Source organism: Struthio camelus, chromosome W, assembly GCF_040807025.1.
Source record: "Struthio camelus isolate bStrCam1 chromosome W, bStrCam1.hap1, whole genome shotgun sequence".
Classification (NCBI taxonomy): domain Eukaryota; kingdom Metazoa; phylum Chordata; class Aves; order Struthioniformes; family Struthionidae; genus Struthio; species Struthio camelus.
Window position 1 is genome coordinate 57,965,428 of NC_090981.1, and position 19,201 is coordinate 57,984,628.

The 19,201-nt window shown below is 43.4% G+C and overlaps 1 protein-coding gene across 3 annotated transcripts in view; it reads right to left on the minus strand.

Annotated features, from left to right (window-relative positions):
* Positions 1-502: 502 nt before the first annotated feature.
* The window catches only part of LOC138060883 (phospholipid-transporting ATPase ID-like), an 88,855-nt gene continuing 70,156 nt past the window's right edge, over positions 503-19,201 (minus strand). For all 3 annotated transcript variants that reach the window (XM_068924964.1, XM_068924967.1, XM_068924966.1), the window contains exons 19-28: positions 17,748-17,859; positions 16,450-16,555; positions 15,495-15,642; positions 12,605-12,788; positions 10,488-10,711; positions 9,191-9,274; positions 8,037-8,282; positions 6,893-7,031; positions 4,971-5,101; positions 503-3,244 (exon numbers count right to left, since the gene is read on the minus strand). In XM_068924964.1, the coding sequence (XP_068781065.1) occupies positions 3,023-3,244; positions 4,971-5,101; positions 6,893-7,031; positions 8,037-8,282; positions 9,191-9,274; positions 10,488-10,711; positions 12,605-12,788; positions 15,495-15,642; positions 16,450-16,555; positions 17,748-17,859 (1,596 nt within the window). In that variant the 3' untranslated portion in view covers positions 503-3,022. The remainder of the gene's footprint in view (positions 3,245-4,970; positions 5,102-6,892; positions 7,032-8,036; positions 8,283-9,190; positions 9,275-10,487; positions 10,712-12,604; positions 12,789-15,494; positions 15,643-16,449; positions 16,556-17,747; positions 17,860-19,201) is intronic.

Here is a 19,201-nt window from a genome sequence, read left to right on the forward strand (position 1 = left end):
CTGTGACCTGTTAGCATCACTAGAAATCAGGTCTTGCCTTTTCACTCCTCTTACCCTCCCACAAGCCATTTTTTACAAACGTCTTGTTTGTAAAACAGCTTTGAGAAAACATTATTGCAAAGCACACGCAAACTTTGAATTTGCTGTTACATCTGACCACTGAAACCAGAAGCTCAAAAAAAGTGTGCAGGATAATTTGGCTGATAAGAACACCTAGATCTCACTTACAAGATACAAAGGAAGTTCATTGTAGGGAATTCCACCTTCACGGCATGATAACCAGCTACTAATTCACAGGGCTCTTCCAAGGGGCTCACTCTTCAGAGTTGTTCACTGGAGCTTCCTTACTTTCTTGATTGTTTTCCAAATCAGGATACTAAATTAAAAGGACCATTATTCCAGATCCATCCTCCCACAGCCTATCCTTTTACTTCAGGAGATCTAGGAATAACATACACATCTGGTTATAAACTCCTTTAATCATTAGCAGACTGGCAACGAATCAGTCATCCTAATGATCTCTTTTTATTTTAAAAAATAATTTTACAAAAAAATCAGGAGTGATGTAGTTTGAACATCACTGCCAGTTGATATGTTTCAGAGGTTGATCTTGTCAAGCTATTGAAATAGTCGTAGCTGGAGCAAGTTCACCAACACGTCCTATGCAGCATTTGCAAGTCCCCTTCAGCCACAAGGCAAGCGGAGTGCCTTGCATGTAAACCATGTGAGAAGAGTGACACAGTCTCAGAGTTTCCTTGCTCTGTTAGGAAAAGGTCAGCCTCTACTGCTCAGCATTATAGTCCACTGCTTTACATACTTGCAACAGCTTTGACAGGCCTGTCAGTCCACAGGCCAACCTGGCTATTGTGGGGATAGCTGCTCACCTGCATAAATCCTGTTTTTTCCTCTAGCCCCAGGGAGGCTGATTGTGAAAGGCATTATCCTAACCAGAAAGCCATGATTGTCTCTGCAAAGTGACTGGCAAATCAGAGGGAGGTGAAGAGCAGTAACTATCACAGCAGAGTTTTCTCAGTCAGGGTACAGGTGCTCCCTTTATTTAGACATCTCCTTGCAGGGGAGATCACTGGATTAGAAATTGCTCCTTCTCTAACAAGCAGCTCCAGGCTGCTGAAATCTGGATCCAGGCCCAGGTCTAATTTGCACTGGCTATACTGAAATTTAATACTAGAGTTTGCAACAAGCCTCTCAAAGCAGCAGGTGCAACAGACCGCTTTTTTTGTGCTGAGTTAAATCCAGGCAGATGAAACCTTTTATTACAGCTTAAAATATATATATATATATATAAATACAGTAACTGCTGAAACTAGGACCTCAGGCAGTAAGGTGTTATACGCAGACCAGATGAAGTAGGGACACGGCTGGCCTGTTGCCAAGACACATTGCCTCTACCGATAGCTCAGAGGCTCAAGGCAGAGAACTCAATAAATATCAGATGATTAGTGTGCAAAAATCCTGATTCAAAAGAAGGAAAGTCTAAACTTCCGTAAAGAAGCCAAGAAAATATAACAGCAAAGGCTTCACAAAAAAGGCTCCATTTCGACAGCTCAGCCGCACTGGCAGGACAGATTCTCATTCTGGCTTTCCACCTAATAATCTACTGATGCTAGTTTTATAGCACTGTGTAACAAACCAGCGAGCAAGTCCCAGTTTCTCAATATCATCATGTCTTTGGCTGTGTTTGTGCATTTTCGGTCCCTCTGCTGGCACTCAGACTGATAGGATTTGGTGGAGCCTTCTGCTCTCTGGAAGTGATGACTGACATATGAACCTTTCTGAATAAAATACCAGCCACCACAGCGAAACTCTGCAGAGGCCCCTGAGCCCTCACTAAGTTCCTCTGAAACTTGACCATCAGGGGAGGGTGAAAGAGCAACCAGATCACGCTTCATCTGTTGCACTGACAAACAGCACCAGCACAGTAAAGGGCAGGACACCCTGCACTAGCAGTGAAATAGCATCTGTCCCTCTGCTATTTCTTGTATAATTTCCATCAAGTCAGATGTGCATGTGTTTCGGAAGACAGAATTTTTCTCAGTCTGTTAGGGTGAGAAAAGCCACCCGGTGTTGGAGACTCCCAGCTGAGTCCTAGCTGAGGTATTGGCCTCCTCAGTGCTAGATTTTATGGCCTGATCTATACGGGAGCCTGAAATTCTTTTGCCCTTCTATTTTAAGTCTAAAAGAAATGGCTGATGCCCAGCTACAACACCTGAGACGGCTCTGAGAACAACGATCATTTACCACAGAGCAGATTTGGGTTGCAGATACAGGGCTGTCTGATGAATGTCAAGTCCTTGTCTCTTGACCAACTAGACATTTTTCTGAGCTTGCAGCACCTCCACGCTGCAAATGCAGGAAGAGAGTTGTGCTTGTGGCACTGGCCATCTTCTGAGAAACCATTAGTCTGGAAGGAGGTTATTTGCAACTCATGCTTTCTGAAGTGGTGGTGTACATTATAGTCAAAAAGCTACAAAATTACACATATTACAAAGATTGGGGACTTGGGGGTTGTATAGCTGGAGCTAAGGCACACCTGGGGTCAATACTGTCAGCCCAGGAACATGGCCCAGAACAGATTCATGACAGAAACAAAGGCAGGCATGTGAATGAAAAAGGCATCACCAATTCTGTCTCTTCCTCAGCTTGGACTTCACTTTGTTCTGAGGTATGTAGTTAAAGGGAGAAAAAAATGGCATCATAAACAATCTCAGTGAGTGAAGGAGCCTCCCACAGCATGTTCTCTCTCTTGTTCCAGGGAGGCCCTCTGGAATACAAAACAACAGCTTTAATTCATCTGCTCTCCCTACTCTTCCCTTACTTCCCTAGGAGCAGCATATCTCTTTGGAACAGAAGCTGCAGTCGGAGACTGCCTGTGGGTAAAAAGAAAGGTCCAAGTCCTTGTTTTGGTAGCTCACAGGACAGACCTCTGAGCAGCCACTGGCTCGGTGCTTTGCAAGGAGCACAGCTTCCTTTCCTGACAGCCCTTTAAGTTTTCTCTTTTTTTTTAAAGTCCCTTGTGTTTGTTTTTTTCACTATTGGGTGAGAACGTTCCTGTTGTAGCAAAAGGTGATTTTGGCCGCATGTTTCTCCCAGACATAATGAGCGCTCCGAAACCGTGTTGATGGGAGAAGGCATAGCCGGAGCGGCGGGTACTGGTCCGACGCAGACGCCTCTTGGGTGAGGGTGGAGGTGGCCTCTTTTTGGCTTCTTTGATCTTGCGTAGGACCTGAAATTAGAAAATAAGACTGAACAAGTGGGAAATACATCATTATCCATGAGTGCAGCAAAAGAGGAGCTCAGAAGAGGAAACAAAAGCATGGGTCCAAAGCCAACAATGACTGACAAAACACGAGGACGGCAGGAAGGGCTGCAGAGCAGGAACTGAACTTGAAGCACCATGGGAGCACTTCAGCAAAAGGAAAAACAAATCTTACTCCAGAAGGCATTATTGGGAATGTCATCTGTAAGATATGGGAGAGAATGATTTCCATTTGTTACTCCTCACAGCACTGTGAGCCCTCAGATAGGGTATTGCTGAAGCTCTTTCAGGCACTTCAATCAAAAAAACGAACATGTCAAAGTCAAAGAAGTCCAGAAAGCAAAGATTGAAAAATTGGCTTACTTAATCTAGAAAACAGGCTACTAAAGGGGATTTTCAATATATAAAGGCTTTTTATGATGAGAATGGTGATCGATAGATTCTTATATTCCTTGGGAAAAGGGGGAGTGTGGGTCCCTCCACAGGGGGAGGCAGAGATGTCGAACCTCTGCCCTGCCTGCTTGGGACAATGGCAGCTGTAGGTACTTGGGCTCTCTGATCATCAGGCCTGTGTTTAGTTCTTTTCAGACTAGGGATTTCTCTAGCAGAAAACCTAAATGTTCCTCTCCTGTGATAATTCGCTTCCCAGACAAATTCTGAAGGAAGTAGAAAAGTGAAGCGATTTGGCATTAGAGAGAGAGGCTAACTCAAAGCCTTAAGACCGTGATTCCAGGTCACATCTGTGTCAAAGAGTTCTACTAAGCTGAAGAGTAAATTCAGCCCACTTCTGCATATTTTGAACAATCTGAACTTCTTCCTCTAACCATGTGCTGAGGACCTTCCAACCTAGCAATCTTCTCTAGCACCCATCTACCCCCTCTGCCAGGGCTGAGAATTCCTCTTCACTCCTCCTCAAACAGCCCTGGAGCACCTGAGGACCTTTACAGACATCCCAAGGTTGATCAAGACAGCCACTGAGGACCAAGTGCCACCCCTCCAGACTTTGCTCAGAGACGCTGTTGTTTCACAGCTTAGTGTAGGAAGAGGAAGGAAGCACCAGGTGGCAGCAACATTTAGCAGATATCTGTTTGAAAGGCAGTGCAGGGAGCTGCATTTACACTGATCTTGTTCAGGAGCGGCTTGGCTCTAGTGAGCTGGGCACTCTCTGCCCCTTCCACCTCTCCCAGCCTCTCCTTGGCCTCATCTCCATATTTGTGGGCATGGGAGGGCAGCTGGTTTCAAAGGGGGAATATAACCATTGGCTATAAAGGAAGTAAATTCTCAAGCCAAAAAATCCCCAACAACCATGTACGCATAGCAGGAGGGTGAAGAGGTGCAGTCTGCCAGGCTAAAAACTGTACGGCAGAAAGGTGTCACTGCTGACTGTGAAATATGCCACTGCTTTGCCACTGAGCCACACCCTGAAACCCTGCACCTAAAAATAGTGCTGCTTCCTCACTCCAGTGTGATCTAATCCATGTCTAAATAATCTCAGCGTTGCTCCCAGCTGCAGATGGCTTGAACTGCGCCAAAACACATGCTCAGTCCTCCTTTTTAAGGGACTAGGAGACAGAAGGATGGCAGCACTTGCACTTCCAGGAACATACACTAAGGCCAGGCCCCTGTGATACAGCTCTCAGTAGGCTTAGGTGGCAGTGAGCAGGGTTTCTGGTTTATGAGCGTATTTCCTTACTTTATCACTGGCAGTTGGCTTTAACTGAGTCTTCAGGAATCGATAGCCAACTACAGGCAGCACACAGAGGGCAATGCTGAGGAAGATTGCTAGCCACACATTTGGTTGACTGAGGGTGTTTCGAGCCGTACCTGAAAAACAAGAGCATGATTAAAACCGTGACAGCAACACCTCTCACCCTTATTCACCTTCCAAAGCACTTGGCAAACAGACCAGAATATAAATATAAATGTAAATGTAAATGTAAATGTAAATGTAAATATAAATATAAATATAAATATAAATATACTCCAACTGTGAAATCAACTTGCTGCAGAGAGGACAGTAACACCGTCATAACTTTCTTAGACAAGCAAAGAAGAAAGCAGCGTTCAGGCTGAATTGCAGCAACTATTCAGGGAGACAAAGATGTCAGAGTGAATGCCTTATCCCTTTACAAAGAGTCAAATCACTGCAACAGGTTGATGGATAAATATTTGAGAGCTCTTCTTCAGCGGCAATCCAGGACTCCAGTCAAAAAGAAAGAATAGTATTTCCTTATTTGCCAGCACTGTTTCCTGAAGCATAGGGGGTACTGCCTCTGGGTGCCCAGTAGATGGCAGGATCACAGTCTTTTATGAGAGAGGCGTGTGCATTGCTCTGGGAGTCTGCACAGACAGAGCAGCCTACCAGGTATATTGGCAGAGCAGCTGCCGTGTGGTGACATGACACTGACACATTCTTTAAAACTAAAGTGCTCACTGTTGGCTCTTCCAAAAACTTAAGGAATGTAGGTTAGAACAAATAGCCTGCAAAATCCTCATTACTGTGTTTAATGATGTTGGCAGTAAAGTTGCTGAATGCCTTCTTTTCAGTTAGCCAAACTCTGCCGTATTACAACTCTGCTGAAATTAAAATAGTCAGGTTAATTGAGTCCAGACTTGAAGCACTTTCATAAAAAATGGTCTCACAGTGAGACCATTATTAAGTGGTACTCAACATTACGTGTATTTTGGCCTAGGTAGTATCAACAGAACAGCAGATACAGATGTCCCTGGTAAGCGGATTACCAGCTGTCTTTGGAAACTGAACAGACACTCTACTTTCTCTCACTCAGAACTTTTGATACTAAAAGCCATCTCTACAGTGGATCTGGCCATCTACCTGAAAAATACCTTACAGCTGACCTACATCTCAGACATTTCTAAAATGGCCAAGCACCTTGGTACTGCAGATGGGCAGAAAAGGCCTTGGCTTAACAAATCCAAGGCGTTGATTACTACACCAACTTGAGATTTGAAGCAACGTGCTTCAGAATTTTAGAAGTAGAGTTTCACAGCAAAACTCTGTCAGTACTGATATAGATGGACAGAGCTATTTAAAATGGCTAAATTATTTTGCTGAGCTTATGTCTCCCTCCTGCTCACAGTCTCAGGAGCGAGATTAATTTTTATATTATTCTTCACTTTTTGCATGTGTTCAGAAAGATTTTATGTAGAGTAAGGTTGCTGGATTTCTATGCCCTCCCACACCAACACATTAACTTATTTTGAGGACAACACACACGCTTCTGCAAACAAAATGCTCCTAAATATTTGTAAGGCTCTGGAAACAGAATAGAAAAGAGCTAGCAGAAAGTTTTCCATCCACTTCTGTGGACTTATTTAAAGGATTATTCCTGTCGCTGTGTGAATGTGCACTCTTTTGCAAGGAAGTGAACATGGGACACATGTCCACATGGATGGATGGGATTCAGAATAAGCATTCCCAGCAGCCTGCAGAAATACCATGGAATTTCTTGTGGAAATGGCAATCGATATGTTCTGCAGCTTGTTATTGCCTTTTTGAGAGCTCTTCCTATGCACATAGTAGAAATACTTGACAGAGTTAAGCCCAGCAGTTTGCCCACTTTGAGTGCAGTTCAGAATTGTCAGAGGGCTTACCAATGAATGGGAATGCGGCTGTGAAGATCAGGTACATGCCATCACTATACATGGTGAAGGTGATAGCAAAGTAAACAGAAAGGCTGCCCCAGATGAAGAACTGGTTCACAACTGTCCAGTAAGCCGTGTCCAAGCCAATCTGAAAGAATGGAGCAATACAGCTGCTGTCAGCGCCTTAATTATTTAGTGTATCTATGCTGAACGCAGCTCGAGATCTTGTCCACCACTCTTCACATCACTCCCACCCCCCTGAGACAGTTATTTGTTATGCCATCTGTACCCTCCTGCTCCAAAATCTATGTGTAATAACCAAGAGAGAAGCTCTTGGCCTCTCCTACGAACCCATATTAAAAACAGTATGTACTATCAGATACACAGACACGATTCAAGGCTCAAGAAATACCCAAGCCACAGATCATAGGATGCTGGAAGAACATTCGGGACAAGCATTACTCATTTGCCCTGTTCTCGCCCTCTTCCTGAGCATTCACTGGTGGCCCGCGCTTGAGAGAGGATACTAGGTTCTAAGGGGCCATTACTTATGTCCTTACCCCATGCTGTGATCTAGCTATCAAAAATTAGAAGGCACCTATAACACCTCACACAGCATAAACCATTATCTAGAGAGGTGAGATAGATGACATTTTCTTTTGAGAAGTTTCTCTCATCCTGCCAATATCATCTGAATTTTTTACTATCCTAATCTCAGTCACTTCTTCCATCAAGTGCAGCTCTAGCATCTGCATCATGCATCGAACCAGGCTGCAGAGGCAGCACCGCAATTGAGACCTTATAAATAACTGCCTGCTAGCAGAGAGACAATCCTGTTCTTTAAACCCATCCTGAAAAAGTGGAATGAGTCCTTCTCTTCTCCCAGCCTTAAACAAAACAGCTGTTTTGTTTACTATGACTGTAAATTTCCCAAGGCAGAGGTTCTGTCTTCCTGTGGCCCTGATCCTTCATGACACCCAAATCCATTGGTCTGTTGAACTGCAGAGAATAATCCGGTGTGAAGAGATGTTTTTGGAAAGAGTGCAAGATGCACCAGCAAACAGAATGCTAACAGGATCTCAAGTGGCCCCTCCAGATGCTGCCTTCTTAAAACAATAATGAATTCCTAAAAACGTTACCAGGGATGCTTTACCTGTACAGACACCACTATCAGTAGGCAGGTCTGGGCCATCAGCGCGAAGGACTGGTAGTCAGCAATGGCTTTCCCATCGCTTCTCATTGTGTTGTACATGGCCCCATAGGGGATGAAGAAGAGAATGAGGGAACTGTAGATCCCATGCAACATGCAGTTGACAAACACTATTTTATTAAAATAGAGGTTTTGCTGGCCAGGCACATAGAGCTGAGGAAACAGCATACTCCAGCGATCATCCACATCCTGAAAGTAGAGAGGAGATGATTAGAGCCGTTTGCTGGCACCTACCCAACTGACCTCATAAGACCACTTAATGTTGCCATGCCCCTGAGAAGGCACATTTCCACAAGAAAAGGCTTTGCACACAATTCACTCAGTTGTGCTGACTAGCATGCCACATCCCAAGGTCACCTAGGCACATTTTCCATATTGAATTTCACCTTGTGCTGAAAAAACTGACAAGCACTGCAAAAAATGAAGGCACATTTCTTCTTAAGCAGGCTGTACAACCTGTTCTCCTAAAAGGTTCCTGGAAGCTAATGGTTAGTAAGTACAGAGGTCCACACATAGGAAAGGCCCTCTGAGTTAGATTCCTTAAAAGAGCTGAACACTATGAATCACTGTGTGAGTAGCAAGTTCCTACACATTTGTAAAAGACATGTAGGAGCAACATGTATTTCTATGCTTCTATGTATTGCTGAACAATAAAAGCATATAAGGTAGAAATGCACATGTGAAATTACTGCAGGAAGGACACCATTAAAAAGGCTGAACAAAGAAAGCCTAGCTCAGGAGATCTTCAGAGGTCTAGTTCATTCACTGTTCTGTGTGGTCATTAAAAAGGTACTAGTCAGGCTTCAGGGAACAGAACTAACAGGACACGACTAGGTCAGGGGAGCGTTGCAATGGCGGCTTTTACTGTAGTCAACAGGCTAACCCAAAAGTCCCGCCACACACTGAAACTCACTGTCCAGTTCAAGACAATATACAATCTCCTCCTTTGTGTGTCCTTTTTTTGTGCTCCTAGTGGTCACTGGCAAGAAACTACTTCAGGGGCTACCACAATAGCTAGCCAGAGTCAGTTGCTTTGCTTCATAGAACCAGTTCAAAGCACCCCTATAAAAAAATCCAAGTAGTGATAGAAACGATACCTGATCAAAGAGGCTCATTCCTAGCACCGGGAGGGAGGTATATACCAAATTGTAAAGCGTAATGAACCACTCATCATATACAGTCTAAAGAGAAAAACAGAGCATGGAGTTAGCAAAATGCTGCCTTTTCCATCTCTCCTAAAAGGATACACAATGAAATGCTGGAACATCTTGTTCAGAACAGTCCTGAGACCAAAAGTATAATGTCAAGCTCAGCAGTCCACTACTGTGCATTATCAGAAGCTGAGGGAATACACAGGGGAAGGATCTCTTTATGCTAGTCCTGTTTTCTAAGCATCCACTACTGGCCACAGCCAGAACAGGGTACTGGGCCAAAGAGCCCTTTGGCCTAGCCTAGTATGACTGTTCTTGAGTCCTAATGAAATGACAGCCCTGGTGCAGTCTGCCTGTAACTGTTTCATTCCTATATTTGCAGAAGGCAACGTTCACCTCTAAAATAATATGCCAGAACACCACTGGAGTCCCATCTAAGCCTAGCACAAAAGACACATTGTTGGTCACCTCAAGCACACTGGCCAATGGTACCCAGCTCTCAGTGGCAGTGCTCCTGTGTGAGAGAAAGCTCTGAGCACCAGGATAGCAGTGACAGGGCAGACACCCCTGGTCCCTGGCCAGCCCAGGGCCCCCAGCTGCCTGTGGCACTGCCCCAGGCACTGCTAAGTAGCTGGCACAGTGGCAGCCACCAGGTGGGAGCTGCGGGTTGCTGCAGGCTGCAAGCAGGCAGGTGTTTCCTGCACCATTGCATACTCGGCCCCAGGATTAATATTTTCACACTAACTGTGTGGTGCTCTATGGGGTGGAGATAGGTTTATCTTAAACTAAAGCTGCATATTTTGTTGCATGGGATTTGCTTCTCTTACAAGCTGCTGAAACACACAAGCAATCTGGAGTTAAACTAACTGCTTTAAATGTATTACAAAGGCAGTCATAGGCCCTATACAGATCCGCACCAAAGTGGTCAGGCCTCTCTCTAATCTGTACGCTTGTTTGATAGCTCTAGTCAGTCTAGTTAGTCTAGTCAGTCACTTTCAAAAATCCCATGAGGTAGCTATCTGCTTCATAATGCACCTAAACAGCTTCAGGCATCTGTCCTTTACCATCTGTCCAATGAAGGAAGCAATATTTGCATTAGAGTGGCACAGCTGGAAAAGACAAGCCTGTGTACCTTTCAGTAAGGTGGAGGGAACGGCTTATTTTATTTACACTTTTACAATGTTTCCAGATACTTTGCTTGAAAATGCTAGACTTGATCGTGAGAAAACAGAAGCTGACTTACCTGTGCTGAGAAGCCAGAGAAGAATCCATACCAAAAATGCACTAATGTGAAGGCAAAATTCTTATAGAAGAAGTATTTGAGGAACTTGCACATGCGGATATAGGACCACCGGCCATGGACTAAGAGCAGGCGCTGGAGATAACGGAACTGTGCAAAGGAGAAGTCACTGGACAAGACCGCCTGCATCCCCTCCTGGCCACTGATACCAACCCCAATGTGCGCAGCTGCAACAAGAAAATGATTGGTCATGTCATTACAGTGAGAGCTTTGATAACTCCATTTTTTAAATGTCCCGGCCACACTGGTACACTGCGTTAATTCCCTCCCAGCCTGAGCAGAAAAAGTCAAATGTAAAATTACTTACGAAAAAAAAAACCTGATTTGGAGAAACTATTTTTTTCAGTGGCAGTATTTTTTTGGCTACAGTGATACATTTACAGTAACTGGGCTTATGTTATTTGAATGGAATTACACCCTCAGTGACCGTTCATGTTTTCTTTCTTAATGTTTATCAATGGCACAAAATATCACTGCTGTTATGAAGAAATACCTTTAATTTCTATTGAGATGTGACTAGTATTTATATGCATGCATGTTCTTCTAGCAGCCTTAAAACATCGCTCCAGACAGGTGAAAGCTCCAAACCAACAAACTCCTTACAGATTTCTAAAGCAAAGTGGTACAAGGCAGACTGTCACCATTTTACATTTTCTGAGCCTTATTATTTCAATCAAATAATTAGATAGAAGAGTCATGTCTGCTTTAATAGTAACTTGGGTTTATTAAACATGGACGTAAGTTTAATGTGACAGCTAATTATACAGCTTTAACTAATGAGAACAATCTTGATGGCTGGAGTTTGGTTAGACTGAGAGGTTTCCATGGAACAGTGAGTTGATAAAATCCCAAAGTCCCAACCCTCTCGTAGTGGCGGGGTTCATTTCTAGTTATCATGCACGTTTTAACTTGCTTTTCTTATCCTTTCTTGACTGGCTGCCTGACTTATCTCCTTGAAGCTCCCTACTTAGCCTTTACTTTCTTAATTAAAAGGCTCCAGTTAATCAATTTTTGCAAATTAACACAAGGAAGATCAGCAATAGGCCCTTCTGAATAATCTTAATTTAATTATACCTAGTTAAGGGATTTTTTTCATAAGTTCATTGAGGTAATGTAGCACCGAATGATACTCAAGAACGAAGGGGCCTAGAGGCCTGTTTTTCATAAGACAAGGGAGATAAATGACAAGTGACCCCAGACCACATGGAAACATTAAAAAATTATACACCGTTATACAGACTATTTACAAGCATGAAAATTTTCCTTTTGCATTGCTGATAGGCCACCTCTCTGAAATAAATTTGTTTATTCTTAGCACTGCCACTGTGATGATAGTCACACAGACATAGGTGTACATGTCACAGCCCCTACAGGCTTTTGTCTACTCTGGAGGCAAGACGTGAGGGTTACCTGACCCCAGGGAGCAGTGGAGGGAGGGAACCAGTGGATCTGAATCTAACGACCTCAGCGGATGAAGGTCGATTTGACAGAGTCGGGGATGCTGACAGAAATTGAATCCTTGTGTATTGGCACAGGACATAAGGGTTGAGAAGTCTCCCTCTGAGCAGGAGCGTTAACAGTTGATCTTCCTATTCTCATAAGTCTAGTATGCTGCGCTGGCTCAGCATTGCCAGATTTTAACATACTCTCCCAAGTAACCAAGCTATAAACAAAACACGCTTGAAAGATCAGTGGACAGAAATGAAGAAATAGACAATAAGTGCAGTCTTAGCTTCTAGTGTCTCTGGTGGCAGCCACTAAAGTAGTACCAGTCTTGTGTACCCTCGAAGGCAGGAGACGTGACTGGTCCAAAGTGACAGTGCTCTGCAGAAATCTCCAGAAACTTAGCCCCAGCCACCTTGATTCCACAAAGAAGAATATGTAGAAGCCATTCAAATAAGCATTTCTGCTTCCAAGTCCTATAGCCTGAAGTATGCTCACAGCAAAGAGCTGCTCCTACCCACCTGCCATAGCAAGTAATGGCAGCACAGCAGATACAGTAGCCCACCAGTTTGCTAGAGCATGCTGACCATCAGCCAGGACAGGATGCCTTTACTCACTTTTGATCATGCTGACATCATTAGCCCCATCTCCAATTGCCAGAGTCACTGCCTTCTTGTACTTCTTCACCAGCTCTACCACCTGGGCCTTCTGCAGTGGAGTCACCCGGCAGCAGATCACCACTTTGCACATGCAGGCTGTTCTCACCAGCTCCAGCTCCAGATTCTCTTCCAGTGCATAGGCCTGAGAAAAAAGGCAAGGGTGAGTCAGGCTAGCAGCAATTCTCACCCTTACAAAGCAGAAATAGTGGGAAATAAAAAAGAACTAATCCAGTTCTTTCATTCAGCATAAGGAAGGTGTGAGATGCCTGAAAGGTCTCCAGGGCTGAGCTGATATTCCCAGTGCTGCAGCAAGTGTTTCTCTCATCAAAAATACATATGTCGTCGCTTCGCTAAAAGTGACCTCAACGGAATCTGGCCATTCGGTTCAAGGGAATATCCATGCGGCACGATATAATGCCATGCAGAATAAATCTACCAGCTTTGGTCTTGGAAGCATCGCAACACTTACTGTTGAGATGCTTGTACTATTGCGATGTTGTCCTATCAGCACAACACTTACTCTGGCTAATGTATCCTGACAGTGCAGCAGAACTGTCAAACAATGGGAGCAGTGCATTAACACACCTGTTTCTGGACCTGAGCAAGCTCGCGTATCTCCATGCGAGTGAATTTCTGCTCATGCTTCTTGGTTTACCTTTTAAGTTCTGACAGATCTGTGGTATAAATGGCATAGATTTCAACTTGGGAGTACTTAATTAAAAAAAAATGGAAAAAGCTGTACTCAGATGGGCATGAGAAAGCAAAACACAAAACCAGACAACACAACTCTGTTCTGAGTGCTGACCTTTTAATTCAGTCAGTCGTGTTATTTCTATTCTGGAAATGTACAGTTAATTGGGTGTCTTGTTAGCCCTCCAGCTCTACATGGGAAGGAGGGAGCAGTGTTAGCTTTTCATATTTCTTACTGATTGTGCTCCTTGAGTCGGTGCTTTGGTGTCTCTTCTCAGCAGACACTCATGGAAGGAATCTACATGACTGTCTCCTCCTCAAAGCCATAACAGCAGGGCAGCTGCCCTTTCTACATAAGGCAGCCAAACCTTAGGTCAGATGCCCTTTCTTCTTAAAGGCGAGAGCTGTGAGTCACCAACACCCCTGCTTCCCTGCCATCAGTGACAGGCAGGCTTGCTCAAAAAAACAGACCTTTTCATGGTTTAGTTTTAGTACACTGGCCAGACACTACAGTTAGAGATGTTTTTTCCCACAATATCCTGACTCTACAGCACTAGCAGAGGGAGAGAGCATACTTAAGAATGTAGACAGTGCCAGATAAGTCCTCTTTTAAGTTCATGGATCAGCAACCATCGTACAGAAGCCAAAGGTGGAGCATGAGGAGATTATGAACAGTAATTTGCAGGTCTGGGAGCTAAATTTGCTTGATTCTTATCAAGAGAGCTAGCAGCTACAGAAAACAGAAGCATCTTGCCTCTGAAAGGCAGTGCCTCCTGCCTCTCGGCATCTCTTCCTATTTGCTTATCCTGCAGTCTGGGAAAGCAAAATACAGTAGACACATAAGCTTGACCTAATCTAACTCTTCTCCCAGGCTGGATGAACTGTATCTAAATCAGTTCTGTCTCTAACCTGTTCTAAACAATTTTCAAGGACAGAAAATCTTTTCCAGTGCTTCAATATTCACACCAGAAAGACATCTAACCTAACCTCAAACTCTCTTGCCTCAGTTTAAGCCCATTAGTTCTTTTACCTGTTATTATCTGAAGACTACTCTCAAGACAGATCAGTTTTCTTTACTCACCCTAACTCTCTCAGTTTTCCCTCATGCTTTCTCAATCATGCATGATCACTCTTGCAGTTTTCTGTGTACTCTCTCTAGGTGGTCTAAGTATTTCTCAAAGAAAAGGGCCCAACTTAGTTGCAGTACTTCAGCTAAGACTTTACCAATGCCAAATGGAGCAGAAGGTTTTCTTCACAAACCTTGCAGATGATGCTCTCATATATGAGCCTCTCTGATCCTTTGTGTGTGCAGCTGATGATTACACGAAAGTGAAGAACAATGCATTTGTTCTTACTGAATTGCATTCTCTATTTTTCAAAGTATCACTTCAATTTGTCAAAATTATTTTCAAATCTAATCTTGAACTCCCTCAAGTCTGCAGTTCCTCCCAGGCTGGTGTAATCTGCAGATTTAAGAAGCTTTCTCTCTTTTTAAGCGGTTAATTAAAACACTGAATATTGAATAGATGTGGGATAGCCCCCTGCACGTGCCACTTATTTATATGTTTTAGACCAACAATGAGCCACTAAGAGTCATAGTTTCCAAGCAGTCCTGCATCTGCCACATAGCAACTTCATCTAGATCATATTACTTCAGTTTGCTTGGAAAAACATAATGGGAGATCGAATGATTTATTAGTCAAGTTACATGGTATCTATCCTATCCATTAGTGGAAAACAGATATATTTAAGCACGTATGTTCTTGACATACTTGAAATCCATGTCTGATGTTACCTTATCTTCTTGGTGCATCTATAGATTGCATGATTATTTCTTCAGTAACTTTCTGGAAATCAAAATTAATCCAGCTACCCTACTCCTCCTCCTTTTCACCTCACTTCAGGGCCAATTTCTCCCCATTCCAGGCTTATGAAACCTTGTTCAGCACCCTTGATTTCTCAGATAACAACTAATGGTTCTAAGTTCCTTCCGACAATTTTACAAGAATTATCAAGAGCTCGGGACGTAACCTCCAACTAGGAAAAAAAATCTAGACCCCTAAGGCTAGTTTTTTCAGCATTTTCAGACTTCCAGTATATTGTTATCACATTAAGGTCTTACGAGAACTCAGTCTTAACATAACTGAACCTTCCTTACCAGGCTATGGCCATTGATAACAAGACCGTACACCCCATTTGCTTGTTCGTCAGGTAGAACTTTTGCTTTTTTGGAAGATTTTGCAAACTGAATGTTAACTTCGTCACTATCCAGAAAGGAGTCTGGCTTCATCTTTTCCCTTGCATTCCTAAAAAAACATCCAGAAGAATAATTAATAGCTTGCAAACAAAGACAGATATTTTTTATTAAATCAACTTTATGAAAATAAAAATACTATGCTTCTTGTTGCTAATTTAGTTCAATTTTCCCTGTATCCCCACTACAGCATGCATGGATTAGCTGCTCTCGTTCATGCAATTCACCCACATGCTTTTAAAACTCTAATAAATGTGTGCTAAATGTGGGCTGACTTAGAGTCTAACAAATCATCTGAGTGTCGTGAAGAACATTATCTCAACAGCCATCCCAAATTTCTGTTCATGTTTTCTGGCAACCATCTCCTTCAAAATAAAAGGGTCTGACTTCCCCATTTTTCCCTGAACCTAAGAAGTGATGTCTCCTGAGCAGGCCCTGGAAGCAAGGGAAATTTCCAGGTAGTGCTAGAAGAGGAACATATCCAGGGAAAGAACCGCAGTGTGGATGAACTACCACAGCAGTGGAGCAACTGCATAGCTCAGGCATAGAGCCAAAGGCTTTGTGGCTCCCGATCACCAGCCCAATGTCAACCCATTCTGCCTGCCTGAGTCTGCTTCCTTATACATCTATGTAGATTTAACCTGTTGGATCAAGAAGCTTTGGCGTTTCTCCTCGCAGATATCTATACCATGCGCAACTAGCTGCTGGATCATTCAGGGAATTAGCTAACCTTTAGCCAAGGTCCCTGCAGTGAGCTGCACCAGGCAAAGCATACAGAAAAGAAAAGATGGACTACTACAAAGCTGCTTCATTCCTCTGTCAGCACACAGCAATGAAGCTGCATATTTCAGCCATTTACCTGAGTTCATTAAGTACGTCGTCAGATGTGCTGCCTTCAATAATAAAAACATCCGCCATGTCATCATTCAGCAAGTTGCAGGAGTAACCAATATTCACTGCAGTTTCTGGGAAAGATAAACCAGGAAGATGACCCATCTTAGCAGCCCTGAATTCACCCCACAATCTCTCCCGCCTTTTTAGATACATGACAAGAGAGCCCAAGAGACTCGTCCAAGAGAGCCCTGAGCCTTTCAGAGCCAACAGTTTAAGTGAACCAGGAGAGTCTCCTTGATGAACATAGCAGCAAATCTCCGCTAATGGCTTTGCAAGACCACAGAAAAAAAATGAATTCTATCAAAACTAAAAAGCTTAAAACATCCATCAGTCCACACACTTGGATCATCCAAAACATTTCAAGCTGATTCAAATTTTTTTCAGGTTATTTCACTTTTTAAAAATCTTTTTCTTTCTTTGTTGGAATTTAGGTCAATTTCCACCCCTCCCCCTCCAAAAAATCCCATAATTCTGAAGAAGAATATCAAGAATTTTTGTTCAGAAAATACTGAAAAACAATATTTTGGCATTTCATACGCAAAACTATTTCATTCTGAACATAACAAATTGAAACACTTGATCAGTCTCAAAAATTCTCTGCTCATTTCTTGAATGAAATGACTTGCCAACAGTTTTGTTCTCCCTGAAATACCATTGTTTCAGTAAAGTCACTATTTATCCCCCAATCCAGTGGCGAAATCACTGGATTCTATTCAAAATTCTTTCTAACTTAATGCTTTCTTCAAAAGCCTGTGTTTCCCCCATTTTCATTCCAGATTATTAATCCCAGGACCAAATTAAAAGTGACCTGACATCAACTCTAGCATTAGGCCATACCCCAGTTCCTGGAAAGCAGGACTAGATTTTTCCAGCCTTCCTCACCAGGACAGTTGACTTTACTAAAGTGATACCTCTTCTTTCTCATAGTGGAAAAGAATATGAGGAATATTGCTTCCTGGCTGCATTTGTTCTTTGCATAGGACAGGGACCATGGGATCCTCTCCGTCATCTCTTCAAAGGCAAAGGATGCTAATATCCATACTATCTCCAGCCTTAGGATAGGAATTAAGAACAGCCACTAGCTACAGTTATTTGATCCAATTCCAGTTAATTGGAGTTTTGTCTAGATGGCAACCAAGCAAAGCCCTGTAAGCTTATCCTTTGTGCAGTTTTTAAAAGGAGAAAGAATCAGACCATGGATCTTAGCAGAATCATCCCACCAATGGGAGAGAAGACAAACACCCAAAATTGTAGCCTCTTTACCTTGTTTGTCTCCGGTCAGAACCCATATCTTAATGCTGGCTTTAGCAAGAGTCTCAATCGTCTGTGGGACTCCATCTTGTAACTTGTCCTCAATCGCTGTGGCACCTAGCAGCTTAACAGAAAACAGTAGGGAACCTGTAAGTCTTCTCATCACTAACAAAGGAGGAGCACTGGACCTCCAGCTAATTACTTAAGCAAGCACAAATGAAATCCAGGAGCAAGGCTGAGATGACTTTCATTTTTCCTCAGCAATTCTACTGTACAGACTATGGCCCTGATCCTGCAAACACTCTACTTCGTAATTCCCCAGATTAAGTTGGACTGTGACTTTGCATGAAATTATTTGCCAACATGTTTGCAGGGCTACAAATAGTCTTCATATTTTCCCATGTGTCCTTTTCACAGCAGGTAGAGATTTAACTGTGACTAAAAGAACTGTGGATCCCTGACCCCAAACCTCCATATGCATCTTCCAGTGTGGAGCTTGCTCCCAGCCATACTGTACAGCAGCTGTCACATGGCTGCGCAGCATCCCCTCCAGCCCACAAAAGAGTTGTCTCCATCCCTGCTCCATGCTGCCACACAGCACTATAAATCACAGACTGCACAAGACGCAAACTTGCATTATGGTAAAGTCATTGCTTCTTCTGCATTTTGGAGACGCTTGCTGGCTTTAACCTGACGTCAAAGCGATATGAAGCTTTCACTGCTAGCTCAGGTTTAGCTCAGCATCTGCCACCACCTACCTCCTGCTGTTGGGGGACTAAATTCAGCATTTGGCTTTCATCCCAAGATCCCTTTTGGCTTCCTGGGATGTTCATAATTCATCTGTTAAGAGTGTTATGAGTGCACACAACAACTCTGAAGAAACTTCTCTATAGGCATCTCAAAGATGCACAATCCACATTTTACAGTAGTGGTCCATGGTCCAGCTACCAAGAGGTTAAATGCTCATAGCGTACAAAGCCATCTCCTGGGAGTACCTGCTCATCCTTGGCAGCCCTCTGAGTCTGGGTTAGAAGGCCAAAGATGGACACTGATGTCAAATATGCCCAGGAATATCGAATAAGGGTTTGTACTCCCCACAGACACTGTCTTTCTGGAGCTGCAGAAAAGTACAATAGCACTGTTGTATCTGTGCCTTGGCAATGATAATAGGGACAGCTGTACAATCATGCTGTGAGTTATGCCAGGCCTTTGCCTGTCTGCCCATGGCCTGGTGTACAAGCAGCTGGAGGAACAAGCATGCTTCCTTCCTTACTGTGGCTCTTCCTTATTTTTTAGGACAGTCAATGTTAAATTGCATTTTTGTATTCAAAGCTCTGAACATAACCATGTTCCATCCCTGTTCCACCCCGTGCTGCCTTTATCTCCTCACTCCCTGTAAAGACCCCTAGCATTAAACTCAGGGACTCCCATTCTTGACTGTCAAGCAGACTGATGCTTGACATTCC